The 21,017-nt window shown below is 47.6% G+C and overlaps 1 protein-coding gene across 1 annotated transcript in view; it reads left to right on the forward strand.

The window, feature by feature from the left end:
- Positions 1 to 21,017, forward strand: part of SDK1 (sidekick cell adhesion molecule 1) — a gene marked incomplete at both ends in the record, with an annotated part of 923,105 nt that overhangs the window by 655,127 nt on the left and 246,961 nt on the right. The window contains 2 exons of the mRNA XM_080940510.1: positions 9,539 to 9,650; positions 10,942 to 11,132. Of these exons, the coding sequence (XP_080796636.1) occupies positions 9,539 to 9,650; positions 10,942 to 11,132 (303 nt within the window). The remainder of the gene's footprint in view (positions 1 to 9,538; positions 9,651 to 10,941; positions 11,133 to 21,017) is intronic.

Raw genomic sequence — 21,017 nt, forward strand, 5'->3', positions numbered from 1 at the left:
ACAACCTAACAATAAAGCTAATAACCACCAGAGTACAAGCAGCATTGGTTAGTAAGCATTCTTCTTGCACACTTGCATGCATGCATACATACACACATGTTCTAGTACATTCAGCACTAATTAGTGAACATCCTTCCTACACATGTGCATGCATGTATACATAACATACACATGCCCCAGTGCACCAATTTGTGATCATCTTTCATGCACACATAGGCACTTGCATACATTCACACATATTTCAGTGCCTGTAGCACTAAAGAGTGAGTGAGCATTCTTCCTGCATATGTGCACACATATGCACATACATACATGCACCAGTACATGTGCTCATCCTTCATGCAGTTGGGAACCACGGTCTGCCCAGGTTTGTTAGTAGGAGAGGATGCAGGGGAGGGGTGCGTGTGGAGACCAGACGTCTTCCTCTAATGCGTCCACTGTTTATGAGATAACTTCACCAGACTAGTGCTCCCTGATCCAGCTAGGCTAGTCAGCCAGTAAGCCCCAGAGGTCTGCCTGTCCCCTCCCCACATTGTGGGGGTTACACATAAGTGTCAGCACGTTTGGCTTTTATGTGGGTGCTGGGGATCCAGACTCTGTTTTCGTGCTCGTGCAGCGGGCACTTTATCCTCTGAGCCAGCTCTCAGGGCCTCTCTTCTCGTGAGCTGCTTCTCATAGAGCAAAGGATCTGAAACCTCTGAGATGGAGAGTGGCATAGTCAGAGCTTCCGGTGTGGTTGTGAGGAGTAGGCTCTGTTTCCAAAACCAGGTTCCTGCTGTGTTACCTGCTCACATGCCTTAGTTGGCACAGGCTGGGTAATGGTCGAGGGTCGTGAAGTCACTCCATGCCCCCAAGACCGACAGACCAAGGCAATATCAGAATGCTGGGATTTAAGCCGAGGAGCATATTCCCAAGATTACCCAAGGCTAAAATGGAAGCCTCGTCAATCTTCAGTGACAGATTCCTAAAACCATGGTGGTAGTGGGCAAGGGAAGAGGGCAGATGAATGGGCATCACAAGAGGCTGACTAGTTAACCCGCATCTCACACAGAAAGCAGCAGAACCTCAGCCACTGACTTGGCCTTCACCTCTTCCCCTCCTCCAGATCTTTTTATCAGAAATGGTGCTTTCCTGTAACCATGGCCAGTCCACCAACAGATGCTGGAACTCTGCCTTTGAAAATATTAAAAAACTAGATGCCCCCATCACCCAGGCTTCCTGGCCCCTATGTCCCTGGCTGGCCTCACTGAGGTGCCTTTACCTCAATTACCATTAGACTCAATTTTCTCATAGTTACCAGGGTTGGGGGTCTAAAAGAAGGTTATAAACTTACAATCATTCCTAAAACTTCCAGTGTCTTCAGCTCCTCATTTGGGATAAAGCTCAGCATTCTCACAGCACCTCCAAGGCCAGAACCGAGCATATCTCTCCAGCCATCTGTCTTCTCCTCAGGGCTCCAGACTGACTGTGCCTCCATCCCACCCAGCGGGGCCCAGTGGGGACGCCTCCTGTCTTCTGACCTCCCTGTCTGTTATGCACCTTGCCTATCATCAACATGGCTAGACTCTTTCGTCCCCCAAAGTTCCAAACATCAGCACTCCTGTGTTCCTCAGGCCCATATCTCCACGCATGTCACTGGCATATGCTGGTTCTGTAGCCTGCAGCTCTGTGCCTGAGTTGCAAGGAAGTGTGGTAACATTTATTTATCACACGGTCTGTGCAGCAACCTAGAACTTTAACCTAGAAGTTCGGCAAATAGGATTGCCTTGAAATTTGCATTTTTCTGTTTGAGACTCACTCTCTCTCTCTCTCTCTCTCTCTCTCTCTCTCTCTCTCTCTCTCTCTCTCTGTGTGTGTGTGTGTGTGTGTGTGTGTGTTTGTGTATGTGTGTGTGTGTGAGAGAGTATGTGAGAGAAAAGAGTCTTATGTTAGTATGTATGTGTATGTATGTGTATTTGTATATGCACAAACAGGTGTATGTTCATGTGTGTGCACGTGCACATATGTATACATGTGTAGAAGGGGAGACCATTAGCTGGTGTTTCTGAGGTGCTCTCCACTGTGATATTTTGAGGCAGAGTCTCTCACTGGCCTGGAATTCATCAAGTATGCTAGATTGGCTGGCCAGTGAACCCCAGGCATCTAGCGTCTTTCTGGCCCCAGCACTGAGACTGAAGTGCCCACCCCACACTCTTATCATGTTCTGGAGATCATACGCAGGTCGTCTTGATTGCAAGCAAGCACTTTATCAACTTGGCCATTTTCCCAGCCCCTGCTGTTCTTTAAAAATCCTTTCTAATTAAATGTAACCTGAGTAACCTCTCTGCCTTTAGCTTCTTCAAGCATAAAAGGTTCACATGGGGAATGATGGCTGGGATTAGGGTCATTCCCCTGCTGTGAGGGTTTATTTCTGAGTACACAGCAGCTTCATCTCAAGGCTTCACCTTTCTTCCTCCAAAGCTGCCCAGTCTGTGGGTGCAGGCTTCCATGACCTTCTGCAGAGCCTGTTGATACAGTGTTCACCCCCAGACACCCACACAAGCTGCTTTAGTTAGGGTTTTACTCCTGTGAAAAACACCATGACCACGGCAGCTCTTACAATGAAAACATTTCATTGGGTCTGGCTTGTGGTTTCAGAGGTTTAGTCCATTATTGTCATTGTAGGAAGCATGGCAGCATGCAGGCAGACGTGGTGCTGGAAGAGCTGAGATCTTGCAGGCAGCAGAAAGAGACTGTGTGCCACACTGGGCATAGCTTGACCATAGGAGACCTCAAAGCCCATCCCCACGTTGACACACTTCCTCCAGCAGGGCCACGCCCACTCCAACAAAGCTGCACTTTTTAATAGCACCTCTCGCTACAGGCAGTCCCAGTTACGTTCAAGCACCACACCAAGGTAGACAGGTTCAATGGAGAAAGCACAACACCTTCCATTACAGATGTGATTAGGAAAGGAGTCATCGACTTCATTTCCTTTGGGTTAACTAAGACAATGCCAGGCGTTCACTAGGAAACAGCTTTGTGTAAAAGAACGTGTAGGTCTGAGGAGTTGGCCCAGTCTGTAAGTGCTTGCCTGCCTTGAAGATATAAAGACCTGAGTCCCCCAAACCCATGTTAAGGGAGATAGAGAAATAGACTGTGGCGGACACAGTGTAACCCCAGTACAGGAAAGTAGAGACAGGTGGATCCCTGGTGCTCACTACTCAGCCAATGAAATTAGAAAGTTCTAAGCCAGTTAGAAACTTGTCTCAAAAAGGAAGTGGAATGAGCGAGATGGCTCAGTGGGTAGGGGCTTGAAACTTGAAACTTCAGTTTCAGGACAAAGTGGGAAAGAACTGACTCTGAAATGCTGATGGGCAGTGGCAGTGGGAGGTGGGCAACGCCTGAGGAACAACATGGAAGATTATTATCTGGCTTCTATGGAAGTACATACTTATAGACATGCACCCCCACACACGCAAACACACACACACATACAGAAGCAGACAGCGCTGAAGTTGTCTGCTATGCTTTTTGTCTAGTATTTGAAGCCAAGCGCCTCTGTACCTTACTTTTCCTGTGTTTACAGGGAGTGATGCTGTCTCCCTGGGTTGTCACTGAACATACAGTTGTAAACCACTCAGGGAAATGCTCAGCTCTGCAGAGGGAACTTACTGAGACAGAACTCCTTTTCTCTTTCCTGCTTGGTTTTATTCTTCTGGAAAATATCCTTCCTACATCGTTCAGTTTAGAAAAGGGGTTGTTATGTGAAACACAGAGGGTGAAATTGTGGGGTGTGTGTGTGTGTGTGCACGCGTGCACATGTGTGCACAGACATGTGAGTGTTTGCATATGAGAGTCCATATGGGAATGTGTGCCATGGCACAGGTGCAGAGGTCAGAGGACAATTCTGTGGACCTGATTTTCTCCTTCCACTTTACATGGGTTCCTAAGTTTGAACTCCAGTCACTGTGTTTGTAGAGCAAGCTCCTTTACCCACTGAGCCATCTCGCTGGCCCCCAAGGCAGATTATTTATAATAATGGTTCTCAACCTTCCTATTGCTGAGACCCTTCAATATACAATCTCATGTCACGGTTACCCCCAACCATAAAATTATTTCATGCTACTTCATAACTATAATTTTGCTACTGTTATGAATTGTAATATAAATGTCTGATCTGCAGAATGTCTGATATCCAACCCCCAAAGAGAACCACTGGTTTATAACAAATTAGTGCATCATTGTGGTTTGAGTGTCTTATATCTCAGATGCTTTTGTGCTCACAGTAGTAAAAACTCTTAGCTGAGACCTGGAGTCGTGGCCACTTGGGAGGTGAGGGCAGGGAGTTTATGAACTATTAGAGGAATACAAGGCCAAAGTGGGCACCTTACTGAGACCTTCCTTGTCTCAGAATAAAAAGGGGAAGAGGGTTGAGAGTGTAGCTCAATGGCAGAGTGCTTTTGAATCTTGACTAGAGGGACTGGGAGTATAGCTGAGCAGCAGAGTCCTTGCCTAGAGTGCACCACACCACAAAGAAAAGAGAAAAGAGAGAGAAATCAAGTACATTCACTTTTTAAAGCTTACTTTAATTCTCTCTATACAACCATAGAGATAAACATGGAGAAAGAAAGACCAGATTTTAAAATTACAAAAGGTGTGTGTGTGTGTGTGTGTGTGTGTGTGTGATGCATGCTCACATGCCCCTATTTCATGGCCTACTAGGGACCAAGCTTGGCTCTTTCCTATTGCATTATGGGAAAGAAAGCCACCTTCCCCTTTAGGTCACTTCTTGCTCTCCCAAGTTGTTCTCCATGTCCTCTATAGTTGTCATCATTGAGGCTATTGTCATTTACACCCTGTCCCATGATCATGGTTGCATCTTTCTAGTCCGAGTACTAATTACTAATTGTGTAATTATTAGTGAAAATTGAGATATGTACACAATATTCATACTGCTTTTGCTAAGCAAAGATGACACACTTCATGACTATATAGTATTTAATGCTCAAGCTTCTATTTTATGCAGATGTTTGGTTTTCCTGGAGTTTCTAGTTGCCTTGCTTTTCAAAAGGGAGTATGCTAATATGTGTGTGTTAACTATATGTTAAATTTGAGTTTGTAATACAGCAAATTACAGAGAGAGACAGAGAGTCTTGCACACACACACACACACACACACACACACAGGGGGGGAGGGGAAATAAATTATGTACTCCTGACAACCAGGGCATAAACTTCTCGTGAGAAACAACCCCATGGAGAGGATGTGTGGTGTGTGAAGTGATGTGAGCTCAAGGCTCATCGGCCACACAGAATGTTAATGATTAGTGGTTAAGGTTGCTGAATCAAGACTCACAACTAACAACAAGTGTAACATTATCCCTAGAACAGTTTAGAAGAGATAGCCTTGGTCAGGGAGGGGAGAGTTCTTTCATCATAGCTTCAGTATGTTAGACATGTGTGTGTGTGTTTATATACTTGAATTAAAAGTCTAAATTAGAGCTGGGGATGTAGCTCAGTTGGAAGAGTGCTTGCCTGGCATTCCCGAGGCCTTGGGTTCTGCTCCCAGTACCACCTACAGCTGTGCATAATGGCACACACCTGTAGTCCCAGCACTGGAGAGATGGAGGCAAAAGATTAGAAGCTTGGCGTCATCTGTTCTAGTTAGCTTCCTGTTACTGTCACGAGCACTGTAGCACACAGTAGTTTAGGGAACAAAGGGTTCCTTTGGCAATCATAGTCCATCACTGAGAGAAGTCATGGCAAGAACTGGAGCAGGAACCATGGAGGAAGGCTGCTCACTGGCTTGCTCCTAGGATCACTGTCAGCTACTTTTTCTTATACAGTTCAGACCTGCCTAGGGATGGTACCGCCCACAGTGAGCTGGGCCTTCCTGTATCAACTAGAAGTCAAGAAAATGCCCCATAGACATATCCCAGAGCCCATCCAATGGAGGCACTCCTTTATTAAGGTTCCTTCTTCCAAGATGGGCCAAGATGACAACCAAAATTAGACAGTTCATCTCAGAGTTCAAAACCAGCCTGGGCTACATGAGAGACTGGCTCAAAAAATATAATAATAATATAAAATAAAATAAATGGAAAGCATCCTTCCCCAGGAAAAAATCATGTTGGAACAACATACTATAATGAGCATTCTTCCTGCTGTCAGCGTATCTGGATTTCAATTACTTATGCACAATTATATCACATTGTTTTACAATTGTGATAATGACCATGTGGGCTTTGCAATCAGCATTTCCTCAATCCTTGCTTTGACCTTGCTGTGGATGCTTGCACAGATCAAGTTAACCTTTCTGGTGACTTTCTCCATCTTTTCTCACTGGTCTCCTGTTGATTGCAGCATCATCTGAAAGAATGCAGGAGTTGGGGCATAGAGAACAGGCTCACATTTGGTGACCTTGAATGAAGCACCTCCCACCGCTGATTCTTTGCCTCTGTCTGGAGAGGGTGCCCTGTAATAGCAGGTTTATTTGTGCTTAAAGTAAGATGCCCAGTGAACGGTCTGCATCCCTGTGCACCCAGGATGGAAGGGGCTTTTTTCATGCCTGTCACCCGGTAGCATCAAGCTTCAACCTAGTCTTTTGAAATGTTTCTCCCGGTGGGGTTGGGAACTTACCGATGCCTATACTCTCCCCCTGCCAAAGGTCCAATGACAAATTAAAGCTCACACTGAGAGCTCACATACAGAAGATTGGAGAGGGGCAGCTCCACTGGAAGGTGTGTACCCCATATTGATGAGGGCTTCCCTGAGGCTGCATAGATGGAACTCCTTTCTAGTCTTCCCCGATCTATATTCTCTAGTTCCCCATACACATCCCAACCCTAAAGTTGTAAACAGTTGGCACAGAATAACATAGAACAGGCTCAGGGGGCCTGGATACTCAGATTAGGATCCCAGGATCTTCCTCACCTCTAGGAGGGAATTGAACAGCCCACAAGCCCATCTGGGATTCGTAAGCAGGCACAGCTGGTCAGTGCTGTGCAGTGTGGCCTAAGGTTCAGTCTGATTGGCCTGGGCAAGAGAGGTCACATCTTCCCTGGGTAGCAACCGCCACCGAATGCGGGCATCTTCTCGTCTTGTCTGCTGTCTCTGCTACGCGGTGATTAATGACAGGTGAGCACATTGCTCGGTGACCTCTCAGCTCCTGCTGCTGCTCTCCTTCACTGCTCATAACCATTTGCAAATATTAGCTCCCTGTGTCGTTTCTCCTCATCAGCAGCTTTCACAGGTGACAAGCCCAGTGCTCCTCAGATTGCCACATAATATACACTCTGGCCCTCGTGACAGTCTGACATCTGGAGAGCATCCCTGAAGTTTCTAAGGAGGTTCCCAGGGGAGTCCCAGAGAGAAGGAACTTCAGGGACCTATGGCTTGAGGAAGGCCAGGGCTGCTGTGGCTCCCCAGGAACATAAAAGTGTGTGAAAATAGAACTCCCATCATAATATCAATGTATACGTTTAAGAAATGTATTTGCTGGTCTTTGTGTGTGTGTGTGTGTGTGTGTGTGTGTGTCATGTGCTAATATGTTTGTGTACATGTGCAGGGGTAGAGGTGTGCATATATGTGTCTGTGCATGTGGAAATTAATGTCAAATATTTTTCTTAATCATCCTCCATCTAATTTTTGAGATTGGGTCTCTCATTGAGCCAGAGCTCACCAATTTGGCCAGACAAGACACCCGAAAAATCCTCCTGCCTCTACCTCCATAATTCTAGGATTATAGGGGTTCATCCAGCTTTTCACATGGGTGCTGGAGACCTAAACTTAGGTCTTCACGCTTGCGCATCAGTCACTTTATTTTCTGAGCTAACAAGCCAGCCCCTAATTACTGATTGATTGATTGATTGATTTTTGTTTTGGACATAAGGTCTTGCTATGTAGCCTAGGCTAACCTGGAACATGAGATCCTCTTTTATCACTCTGTGTGTGTGTGTGTGTGTGTGCTAACACAGGTATGTGTAAGTGTGTATGCGTGTGTGTGCATGTGGAACCCAGAGGACAACCTCGGAGTATCATTTCTCAGGCACTATCCACTTTCTCCCCTCTTTTAAAGAGAGACCAGGTCTCTCATTGTCCTTGAACCTCCAGGCAAGCCTAGCTGACTGTCTTACTGAAGAGCCCAGGTTCCAACCCCACGAGTTCCTCCTTGGCATTAGATGCATGCACCACCATACCTGGCTTTTCTGAAGATTCCATGGGTCTGAAGATTGAACTTGATCCTGAGGTTCCAGGACAAGCACTGTACCGATACAGCCCTCCCTCAGTCCCTCTCTCCCTTCTGCTTTGTCATTTTGTATATACCCCTGGTATAAAACCAGTTCCTCCATAAGCAGGGGACGGCAGACACAGCATTCTCCATAGCCGTGAGTCTACCACGATCAGAGCCTTTCATGAGCCAGAATTCTGAATTCTGTCCACGTGCTGACTTCATTGTGAGGGACCGAAGAGGGCATTTTGCTTTTCAGTCATTTAAATTTGCTTTTATTCCTGATCTCTTACATCCACACCCTGTACTGAAGCCCCTACTCTATAAACACTTGGTTTCGGTTTCCCTTAAAGTTAGTAAAGGTGCTGTGGGTAGTTTAATTTCGATGCTAATTGTGTTTTAAGGGAAAACCAGCGAAAATTGCATATAGCTTTCTCGTTCTTGTCTCTGTAAGTGTGAACTCAGATTATTTATAGTTTGATACTCAGAGATGGGCTCCATGTATTTATGCAGCAGGAAAGCAAAGGGGCGGGGTGACTGCAGCAGAATGGAGTGCTTGGATAACTGAGTGCATTCACCAGGGAGTCACCAGGGCTGATTCTGTGACCCTGTGCCTAGCGAAGTCTCCAACCCCTCACATGCTCGTCCAGTTGACCTGATTAGAAAGAGTGCACACGTTAGTTATTTTTCTGGCTGTGACAGAATGTCACATGGGTGACTGGTGGGAGCAAGGGTTGACTCTGGCTCACAGTTCCAGGGTGAAAGTCCATCATGGTTGGAGAAGCACCAGCAAGAAGCAGGCTGAATGCTAGTGCTCAGATCACCCTCTCCTTTGTATCTGGCCCTGAGTCCTAGCCATGCAGGGTGCTCTCCTCATTCAGGGTGGGTCTTCCCACTTCTTTTAGCATACTCTAGCAAACCCTCTCACAGACAGGCCTAGTGGTTTGTTTCCATGGTAATTATAAATCTCATCAGGTTCACAATTAAGACTAACTGCCACAGTGGGTATGCCAGGTGATTTCAATAAACAAACGCTTAGATCGATGGGAAAAATAAAGAGTATGTTGGAAAGTTCCAAGCCCCTGAGAGCTTGCCCGCTGCACAAGTGCCCAGTGGTGACAGGTGGCCAGCAGACAGGACTGGCCATGCCTAAACTCCGTCACACGCAGTCTGATGGAGGCCAGGGGCAATGTAAGAATATCACACTCTGGGCTCCCTCGAGGGGTCCTAGTTAGTCATAAGGTTCTGAGTTTCTCTTGCTATAGTTTGACATGGCCCTTTCCTGTTCTTCCCCCGTCACCTCGTTTTCTGTTTTCTCTGCCACAGGAGATGCTGGAACCCATGAGGCCATGGCTCCCATCATTGTGGTTGCCCCAGGCAACAGAAGTGTGGTAGCAGGGTCCAGTGAGACTACCTTGGAGTGCATAGCCAATGCCAGGTACAGGGTGTACCCTGGGCATGGGAACTAAGGTGGGACATCCGTCATCTGAAAATCCAGACCCTGAAATACTTCAAAATCTGGGGTTTTGAGCCTTGGTGTGAAGATGCAGTAGAAAATTCCACCCTGACCTTACGTGTCTGCTGGGTCCAAGCCCAGAAGTGCTAAGAATGAATATAGCACGGAATTCCCTTTGGGCTCAGTGTGCAAACTGCAGATGAAACACAAATGGGCTTCGTGTTCGGACTTGGGTCCCATCCTATGCAATCTCACTGTGAATATACGAATACCCCAGAGGGGGGAAGCCCAAAATACAAAGTACTTATGAAGGCTGGGCATTTCAAATAAAGGACACAGAACCTGAACTAGAAGCCCGGGTGGTGGCTCAGTCCGTAAAATACTTGATGCACGAGCATGAAGAGCCAAGTTCTGCTCCCCAGAATCCATGTGTAAGCCGAATGTGGTGTCTTACTCCTGTGATCCTAACAGTGGAGAGACAGACACAGGAGGACCTCTGCAGTTCAGCTAGTCTAGTCTATACGTCAAGCTGCAGGTTTGTAAGAGACCCTGTCTCAAAATCAGGACAGCAAGCGGTGGAAAGGTAACCGCATTGACCTACCTCTAGCCTTTCTAGTATGCACATGGACACGCACACTCTCAGGTAAAAAAGAAAGAACCCAGACGTCTATATCCTGCTGTGGAGAGGCAGGGATGTAGAGAACAGCATGAACTCCACACTCTGGATTGCAGCCGGCTCGCTTCTCCGGCACTGTGTGTCACATGTGAGGGATGTGGCGAGCTCATGCTGCCCACTTCCTCCCTCTGTCTCTTCCGTGCATGGAGCTTTTCTGTTTAGCTCCTTGTGATGGAGAAATCAGAAGAGAGGAGCCAAACCCCTGAGCAGCCAAGAAAGCCAGTTCCTCTTGCCCCTCTAGTCCCAGATACGCCATGCCTACTTCCTGGTCACTGTGGGTTGAAGTTTAGATGGTCAAACCTCCCATGTATCGTAGTATTTATTTTAAGCATCCTTTTCCTAGACAAATGAAATCATTAGCATGTATGGTCCATTGCCGCTGCAATTAGCTATCCTTGCTCAATAGCCCTTGAGCAGAATGTCTCGTTGAGGCGAGCGGTGAGGGAGTGGAGCTGTATCTGGATTGATTTTTAAATGTCCATTGTTCAACCCGCCACGGTTCCTGGTAGAATTAGCTTTGTCAAGCTCGTGCTGAATGCCTGAAATTATTATTACTGCCGTCCGAGTGATTCATGGCGCCCTTCCACTCTTGCGCAGGCCTGTGGAGGAGCTGAGTGTGCACTGGAAGAGAAACGGAGTTCGACTCACAAGTGGGCTGCACAGCTACGGGAGACGCCTTACCATCATCAACCCGACCTCGGCAGACACCGGGATGTACGTGTGCGAAGCGACACTCCGGGGGAGCGCATTTGAGCCAGCCAGGGCCAAAGCCTTCCTTTCCATCATAGGTAATGCGCAGACCGGCAGGGGTGCTGGCTGCATCCTCCCGTAGCTGGTTCTCCATGCCCACAGCCCCAGGGGGACAAGCCCACTGACTTGGTGTACTTGTTCATGTGCGCCACCTCTGTTGACAGATGTGAAAGCCAGAGGTTGGCATCAGGTGACTTGCCTTGCTACCCTCCAGCTAATAGTTTGAAATAGCGTCTCTCTCTATGAGACCCCATAGCTTGTCTTTTTGGCTAGACTGACTGGCCACACAGCCAGCCCTCAGGATCCACCTGCCTCCACCAACAGCCCTGGGGTTATAGACAATCGACTGCCGCCTCTGGCTTTTTATGTGGGTGGAGCATGTCCTCAAGCTTCTGAGTGAGTGCACTACTAAGTCCCCATTGACCTTTATTTTTAATGACATTGATCGATTGATTGATCAATTGATCGATCGATTGATTGATTGTGTATGTTTGGAGAGGGGATGCTCACCATGCCACAGGATGCTCGTGGAGGTCAGAGGACAACTTGTAAGAGTCCGTTCTTCCTTCTACCATGTATCCTGGGGATCAAACTCAGGTGGGCAGGCTGACCTCATTTTTAATGATATAAATGATGCTGTGGTAGAGTTTATCTTCCAAGTTAATCCCATCTGCTTTGAGTTATAGGACCAAAGTAGGAATATCCCTAGAACCTTCTAAACACAGCTGTGACGGAGTGCCTGCTAGAAACATCTCAAGACAGGACAGACTTACCTTAGTTTATAATAGCAAGGCATGTAGTCCTCCGTGGTAGGAAGGCATGGCAGGTAGCGGTAGTGAGACCCTAAGCCTCTAAGATCTTGGCTCAAATATCTGCTAGATTATAACCCTTGAAGGTCTGTCCCTATAACCAGACTTCATCAGAAGTTCTGAAGTGTCAAAAAGACAGCACTACTACCTGCAGAGCAAACACTGAAAACGGAAGCACATGGGGACAGTTCCTCCTCAGACTGTAATCACCTGCCACCATAAAGCCCGAGAGTGGAGACTGTCCTCATCACAACCATCGCCTGCCTCTTCCGGCCTCTCTTTTGCCCCAGGCTTCTCCCTAACTCTCCCTGACTCTCATGATCTGTACTCAGAAGTCGCCTATGTAATGGCGGCTCAGACGGGAATGGAGGCTGCTGGCTGTCACCTTTGGTTGAACTGAAATGTAAGAACAGCGATCTTTTCTTTAAAAAAAAAAAAAAAAAAAAAAAACAGCCAAGTATGGCCTGGAGGTGGGAGGGCAGATAAAGGTAAATGGCCCGAGTCACTGGAAGATCACAGCCGTGGAAGCATGACTTGGGCTGTGGCTGAGGGAATTGTAAGCTTATCACAAGACTATGATATGGGCGCATCACACTGTGAGCCAAGTGCCCCCACTTGATTTTCCCAGCTTCCTGCATGGTCACGAGCTTGTTCTTAAAATGGCTGCAGCTGCCGTCCTGCTGACCTGAGTCCTCAGCAGAAGCCAGTGCTGAGGAGAGTACCTCAGAGGCGGCTTCACTCCCTCTCTTATCGGAAATGAAAGGCATTCAAATGGAGAGAAGAAAAAAGGCCTCTCCACAGAATCACTCCTTCAATAACACATTTTTTTTTTTTGCAGTTTGCCATTTTGCAAAATAAGAAAAGAAAATGCAGACAGATTGCTCTGAAATTAGCCAGCACCAAGGAGCATTGCATAGAAGGCGGTTGCCCTGAGCAGTCTCGAGTCCGGCAGCCATCGGGAGAGGGCTTCCCCTGTGACTCTGCATACGGCCCATCAGCACCCCCAGAACAGGTCATGAGGGTGATCAGAGAACCGGAGCCACAGGGCAGAGTCGCCAGTCCTGCCGGTCCCACCTAGGGTCCGAGCTCTCTGTTGGATATAGCCGTGAGGGCCAATCCCATTCCAGTCAGAGACGTCCGCTGGGCTTGATCTATGGTGGTCTGAGCACAGGCCGTTATAGATTGAACCAAAATGAAAATTTGTGATGTGTAAATCTCTGGAAGGCAGGACTATATTGTGTTAAAAACATTTTAAGGTAATTTAAACAAGTGAGGAAATTCATCTCCCTATAAACTGGAAATGTTTGCCTCTATCACCGTTCCTCCCTCAAGGATTTAAATCTATCATCTTAACTTTGATCTCAAATTCATATCAGAATAGGTTTTTGCATTTAGCACTCAGAATCCTTCATGTTTTGGCTTTTAAAGGTACAGGAACCTGCTTTCATGCTTTCGTGTATAGATGTGTGTGTGTGTGTGTGTGTGTGTGTGTGTGTGTGTGTGTGTGTGTGTGCACATTGAGTATCTTCCTCAGTCACTCTTAACCTTATTTCTGAGATTTTAAAAATGTGTGTGTGTATGTGTGTGTGTGTGTGTGTGTGTGTGTGTGTGTGTGTGTGTGTACAGCTGCCCGAATAAACTCAAAGAGAGTGTTGGGTCCCCTGGAGCTGAAGTCAAAGGCAGGTAAGCCTTCTGATGTGAGCTTGGAGCTGAACTCTGGTCCTCTGCTAGAACAGTAAATACTCTTAACGGCTGACCCGTGTCCCTTAGCTTTGAGACGGGGGCTCTCTGAACCTGCAGTGTCCCACTTGACTGACTGGCCAGGAGCTCTCTACCCACATCCCTCAGAGCTCTAGTTACAGGGCACACCACCCTAAGTGCTGAGGGTGCACACGCGATCAGGTCCCATGCTTGTGCCGTGAGTACTGCACCACTGAGCCACCTCTTGTCCACACTGATTTCTGTCTTAATAAGGTTGACTTCAGTCCCTTTTGTTTAGGAGTTGTTGTGACAGGTGGAATTGTGTGGTTGGGTCACACTGGAGAAAACCCCAAAGAAAGCATTTCTGTTGATTCAAGGATTCAGGGATTGTCATCAAGGTCAGGATGTCATCAAGGTCAGCCACCATTTCAGGGAGGGATCCTGGGTTAGGGTGACCAATCTCCCTGTAGCAATTGGCACGTAGTAACAATGTGTGGCAGGGAGACATACTCATAGGTTTCAGGATTGACTTCTGGCTGTATAGGTACCTGGTCACTTTAGTGAGTGTCTGGCATTTTGGGCCTTGGTTCTGATATGATGGAGAGGTGGTAGATAAGGTACTAGCCCACACAAGGAAGAGCTGATGAAGCAAGCTCACCATAGAAGTGCTGAAAGCATGACTGTCATAGGATGTGTTCCTGCCCTGTGCTGGCTAGTGAGTGTGTGTGTCATCTAGTGAGTGTGTATCATGTTAGTGAGTGCTGGCTAGTGAGTGTATGTCATGTTAGTGAGTGCTGGCTAGTGAGTGTGTGTCATGTTAGTGAGTGCTGGCTAGTGAGTGTGTGTGTCATGTTAGTGAGTGCTGGCTAGTGAGTGTGTGTGTCATGTTAGTGAGTGCTGGCTAGTGAGTGTGTATGTCATGTTAGTGAGTGTGTGCATCGTGCTCTTTTCAAGAGGCATCAGTGCTTTGGTCAGGATACAACAAAGGACAGTGACTGTGATGGCTCGCTTTAACTGTCAATGTGACACACTCCAGTCACCCGGGCAGAGTCTCAGTGAGGGGCTGTCTAGCTCTGGTTGGCCAGTAGGCATCCCTGAAAAGGACTATCTTAATTAAGTTAATTCATACAGGAAGACCCATCCTAAAGCAGACAGGACCATTTCTTGACTTTGGGCCCTGGACTGTAGAGAAAGAAGCTAAGTATGAAGCATGCATGCGAATGTTGTCTCTGGTCTTGACAGTGGCTGTGCCTCACTACCTGTTTTAAGTCTCCGGCCATCGGTTCTTCTCCACTATGGTGGACTTCCACCTGGAAGTGTGGGCTAAAATAAACCCTGTCTCCCCTAAGTTGCTTTTTATTGTGGTGTTTTATCACAGCAACAGAAGTTAAACTAGGCCAGTGGCTCTTACCAGTTATAGCATCTTGGATCACTGTGGGGGACTGTTGTACATCTTTTTCTCCTGACTGACAGATTCAGCATGTCCTGTAGGATCCACAGCTGCTCTGTGCCCCACCCCTGCCAGTATGCTCAAGCTCCTTCACACCTACCCTGGTCCAAGAGCAGAGGCCATGTTGGTTTCTTTCCTCATTGTTCTAACAATAACAGACAAAAGTAACTTAGGGAGGATGGCTTATTTCTTTTGCTCATACTTGGAAGGCTCATCCTGGCAGGGAGAGCCCAGAAACAGGAGCATTGAGGCAGCAGGTCAGTCAGGAAGCAGAGAGAGATAAGCACTGGTGTTCAGCTTGCTTTGTGCTTTAAATCTAGTCAAGCCCACTACCACAGCCCACAGACCACAGACCACAGACTACAGACCACAGCCCACAGACCACAGGCCACAGACCACAGATCACAGACCACAGACCACAGACCACAGCCCACAGACCACAGGCCACAGACCACAGATCACAGACCACAGCCCACAGATCACAGCCCACTACCACAGCCCACAGACCACAGCCCACAGACCACAGGCCACAGACCACAGATCACAGACCACAGACCACAGACCACAGACCACAGGCCACAGACCACAGGCCACAGACCACAGACCACAGGCCACAGACCACAGATCATAGCCCACAGACCACAGGCCACAGACCACAGACCACAGACCACAGGCCACAGACCACAGATCACAGCCCACAGCCCACAGATCACAGCCCACAGCCCACAGGCCACAGCCCACAGACTACAGATCGCAGCCCGCAGACCACAGCCCACAGACTACAGCCCACAGACCACAGCCCATAGACCACAGCCCACAGACCACAGACCACAGCCCACAAACCACAGACTACAGCCCATAGATCACAGCGCACAGACCACAGTCCACAGACCACACACTACAGACCACAAACCACAGAGTACAGCCCACAGACCACAGATCACAGACTACAGCCCATAGACCATAGCCCACAGACTGTGGTGCTATCCACACTGGGGAAGGGCAATCCTCTCTCCTCAGTTAAACTTTTCTGGAAACATCCTCGAAGACACTCCCAGAGCTGTGTTTCCACGATGTTTATAAATGCAATCAAGCAGACAGTGAAGACTGACCAACACAACAACCAGTATAGAGAACTCCCTGTTTCTTGCAAATCTATTCTGACTCCCTGAATGCAGATCACTCTGAAATCCACATCCTCATAGTGCCTGGTACAGTGTCACAGACGACAGCCATTCTGCATCCTAGTAGATGTTTATGTCCCTCTCCCCTCAATTTATCCTCCTGTTCCTCTTATCCATCCTTCCCTTCCCTACCCCTCCTCCCCACCGTCTTTCCCCTCCTTTCTCTCTTCCTTCCCTTTTCCTCTCCACTTTCCTTCTTTCCCTCTCTTCCTCCAGTCCTTCCATCTCCACACTTCTGCCCTGCCTCTTGCCTCTCCTGCTTCCTCGTGAGAAAGTTCTCCACTGTGGCCACTCAGCTAATCCTGCTTTCCCACTCTCTCCATCTGAAGATCAATGAGCCCTTGTGTTGCTCCTCCTGTCACTTACAGAACACACAGGTTCCAGGGGACCATTCTGCCTACTCCAGTGAACAAGGCACCCAATGCAGACAGTGACTGCAGCCAAAGGCACAGCAGAGCAGCAGAGCTGGGCCTCTAGAGGAAAGGGAAGCCTGTGTAGGAAATGTAGTGAGCAGAACAGGCCTGGGGCTCAGTCTGAATCCACCACCAAGCCTGAGGGCTAGACAGCATGGCCTAGGCATGCATTAACCATCCCCTCTGAGGCTGGCTCTGCAAGACAGAAGCTCTGCTTCCAGCCCCTTCAATCAAGGCCCCAGTTTGGAACTACTTGGAGGAACCCTAGCTCTGGTTCTGATACTGCAGCTGGACTATGTGGAAGACATTCAGCCCATGCTGGCTTTGTCTGGCTTTGATTTCACCCAGGGCAATAGACTCTTCTGATGTCTTCATCTTATTTCTAAAGATGGAAGTGCCCGTTTCTATCCTTGACTTTATTGGCTGCAGCTGTGACCGATATTTAACAGTCCAATGCAAGCCTGTGCCAACTGGATGCTCTCTCTCTCTCTCTCTCTCTCTCTCTCTCTCTCTCTCTCTCTCTCTCTCTCTCTCACCATTTGCCAAGACACAGACAGACTCACCCAGTTGCCCTTGGAAGATCAGGTGGTAAACAGGCATGTGCCTTAGATGACTGTCCTCAGAGTATCTCTGTGGCTCAGCTAGATGTCTCCACAGCTGAAGACCTTGTAAGTGCCTCACTACCCTCATCCTGTACTGTGTAGAAACAAGCAAGACCCTCGAGAGCTCCCGTTGGACTGGGTTGGTGTGAAGGACCCACAAAGAGAGATTGTAGCTTATGTGTGGCAGGGAAGAAACTCCGTGAATCAGAGTGTCGCTGTGGCAGCTTTAACACCTAACCTGTTAGCTCACCTACCTGGCGGGCTTCCAGGAACAAGCTCTAACAGGTTTCTCTGGAGGGTCACAAAGGTTCCCGGTGCCTCTAGGCCTCTAGGCCACGCTTCTGCACATGGGTGAGAGAGGTGCTACAAAGTAGGAAGGTGGAGTATCTGACTCATCAGGTGCACCATACCTACCTGGCCTCTGCTTATGGTGAGTGATATCCCCTAAGCATGTCCATCCCAGGAACACTGTGTGGACTCATTGTCTCCATCCCCTGTCATGCGCCACTGTGCATTCCTCAGAAGCCAAGAATATAAATAGCATCTGGGCCTCTTAGTAAATTTTTTATTGCCATGATAAGACACCACAACCAAAACAACTTTTTTTAAAAGAATTTAGTGGAGGGCTTACAACTTCAGAGGATGAGTCAATGACCATCATGGCAGAGAATGTGGTAACAGGCAGCCATGGCACTGGAGGAGTATCTCAAGATTACTTACATCCCCATCTAAAAATACAAGGCAGAAAGAGCCAGTTGGAGGTGAGGGGAGGCTTTGGAAACCTCAAAGACTGCCCTCAGGGACCCACCTCCTCTAACAAGGCCACACCTCTTAATCCTTCCCAAACAGTTCCATCAGATAGGGACCAAGCTCATGGGGGCAGGGCATTCCTATTCAAACCACCAGGCTGTGGCCCTGGAAGTGCTGGGCATCCACAGGACTAATATATGCAGTCAAGTGTGTCTCCTACTGGACACATCTCAAGGGAATTATGCAGAGTGAGGACAGCCACTTCCAATAGTGCTTACATAACATTCTGTAAATGAAAAACTAATGTAAGTAGAGGGTTGGTCCTGGGCTAGGCACAGGGCTTAGGGGTGGATGACATCTTCAAGATGAAAGACCATTCTATGTTTCAATACAGTATGGACACAAGACCCTGCATGTGTGATTACTGTGCATGGAACAAAACATGTGTGGGCACACACAAGCAGATGCATGCAGGTGCTGTAAAGATAAACTCTGTTGATCACATGAGTGGCACCCTGCAGGTGGAGTTAGTATAGGATGGCATTACCAGTGGGGTGTTTATTGTAGACCCAGACCCAGGAAGATGGAAACAAGATCTATACCCCAAGGCAACAAAGTATAGCTCAATGAACCAGTGAGTTTCCAGGTTACTTGTAAGGCACACGTGAGGGGTCACTTATAGAAGCATGGTTAACCTCAAAGTAGCCACCTAACCAAAGAGCATGCTATCTCGGATGCTGATACACAAATGGAGTCCCCACTTCCATTAACTCTCCATCTGGTCAGTACTCTGGCACCTCCCACAACCAGGCAACCACGTTTACCGCAGGCAAAATTAATTCAGTGGGCTGGAAGGTGCAGGAAGGAGTGGCTGAGCTCTCAGATGAGGGTCTAGGGACCTTAAGTGCCTCCCCTTCTAGGAGATAATGTCAGCAGGCATGCAAGGGTCTCCTGGGGAAGTCACAAGGGTCTTGATGAAGATGGTTATAGCTGTTATCCTAAGAGGGCAGAGTTCCACACAGTAAACTGAGGAAAGGACATGCAAGTTTTTCCAGTATTATGACTTGCAACTGCCTGGGACATTGCAGTTATCTAAAAATAGAATGCTTGACTGAGGAAATGGAAACCGTAATTAATCACAAGCAAATGTTGATATTTAACTTAATTTTTCCCCTTTTGCCCTCACATCCCTTTAATCAGAACATGATGGTAGCTATTGAATTTAGCGTCCACTGATGAATACGGGCCGTGACCCGTGCATAAGGTCCTGACAGGCTGTACCGCTGTGAGTTGGAACATAAATAGTGCTGCTAGCGTTACTATTGATTAGAGACGCGGCTGCGCAGGGAATGTGTGTGTGCGCGAAGACCAGCTAGGAAAGGGAAGACTGCAGATCTTTACAGCTAGTCTCCAGAGCCACAGCCACGTCCACAGTGTATGTGGGGAGTTGGTGCAGGGCTCCTGCTCAAGAGGCCCACATAATTGCAGAGTTGATACCCACTTTCTGCCCATTCAGAAACCTGCAGTCTTTTCTTCTTGGAACTTGTATGTTTTTATCTCTGTTCCCTTCTTTAGATCCCACCCTGGTTTGTGGGTATTTTTTTTTTTCTTAAGATGTAGTCAGTATAGGACACACACCAAGCCTTATTATCCACATTTAACACTATTACAATGAAAAGAAGATGTCTCCAGAAATTAATTATCACACAGAAAGCGAACACTAGAGCCTTTGTCATTGTGATAATGAAGTATCACTGCCACCTCACTGCTCCTGAGCCGGGCCCGAGCCTCTGCTGGATTCTGCTGAATGAACTGGGGAAAATGTTGCAATTTACTCTCCAAGGGAACTCATTGTCTAATACTAGCGCCATTTCCTCTTCCCCACACAAGGGGAGGCAAGAGACTAGAAATGCCAGGGAGGTTCCCTCTGCTAAGGATGGACGAGAGCCTCTGCCTATCCCCCAGCCCTTCCTCCACCCACTATTATTTTGCATTCCATCGAAGTATTAAATTTACGTTTTGGAGGAGAAAGGCTAAGACTTAAAAAAACAAAGTTAATAGGCTGAGCTGTTCTGTGATATAGGCCTGGCCCCTTGTTACAGAGCAATTCAGCATGCCTCTAGGGTGGTGTTTAGTTTAGATATGGAAACAAACTTGCCTATAAAGTACTGTGCTGTAAATACACCTTTATGAAGCTCTTGGGATGCCCTTTCTAAAATGTGAATTAAGATATTCCATGATTTCAAGCCCATAAACTGAGAAGTAGCCATCGCCCTGAGTGGTAATTTGCTTTCTGAAACCTTGGAATATAAATCACCTTTGCCTGCCGCTCCCCGAATTTGGGTTTGTGAGCACGATGGTGACTAACGATGATGTAGTTAGAACGATCCTGAAAGCTCAGACTGGGGACTGGGAAGATGGCTCAGTCAATAAAGTAGTTGCTACACATACATGGGACCTGAGTTCAGGCCCCCATCACTCAGATAAAAAGCCAGGCAATCAGTAATCTTGGTCCTAGAGTAGAGGGGGTGAGACAGGAGGCTTCCAGTCTAGCCAAATTGCTGAGCTTCAGATTCCATGATAGATTCTGTCTCAAAAAATAAAAATAAAGTGAAGATTGAAGACATTGACCTGGACCTATGCCCTCCACACACAAACACATACACAGACACACAGAGACATACACACACAACCACACCGACATGTGCATACATACACACACACACACACACACACACACACACACACACAAATACCACGGGGGGGGGTAGAGAGAGAGAGAGAGAGAGAGAGAGAGAGAGAGAGAGGGGGGGGGGGAAGAAGAAGAAGAAGAAGAAGAAGAAGAAGAAGAAGAAGAAGAAGAAGAAGAAGAAGAAGGAAGAGGAGGAGGAAGAGGAGGAGGAGGAAGGGAATATGGTGGTCCTTGACATCCTTCTTGTGTTACTTAATTTCTCACTTCTGTGATTAAAACCTCAGACAGAAACGAGTGAAGGGAGAAAGGGTTTATGTCGCCC

This window comes from Micromys minutus (assembly GCF_963924665.1).
Source record: "Micromys minutus genome assembly, chromosome: 29".
Lineage (NCBI taxonomy): Eukaryota > Metazoa > Chordata > Mammalia > Rodentia > Muridae > Micromys > Micromys minutus.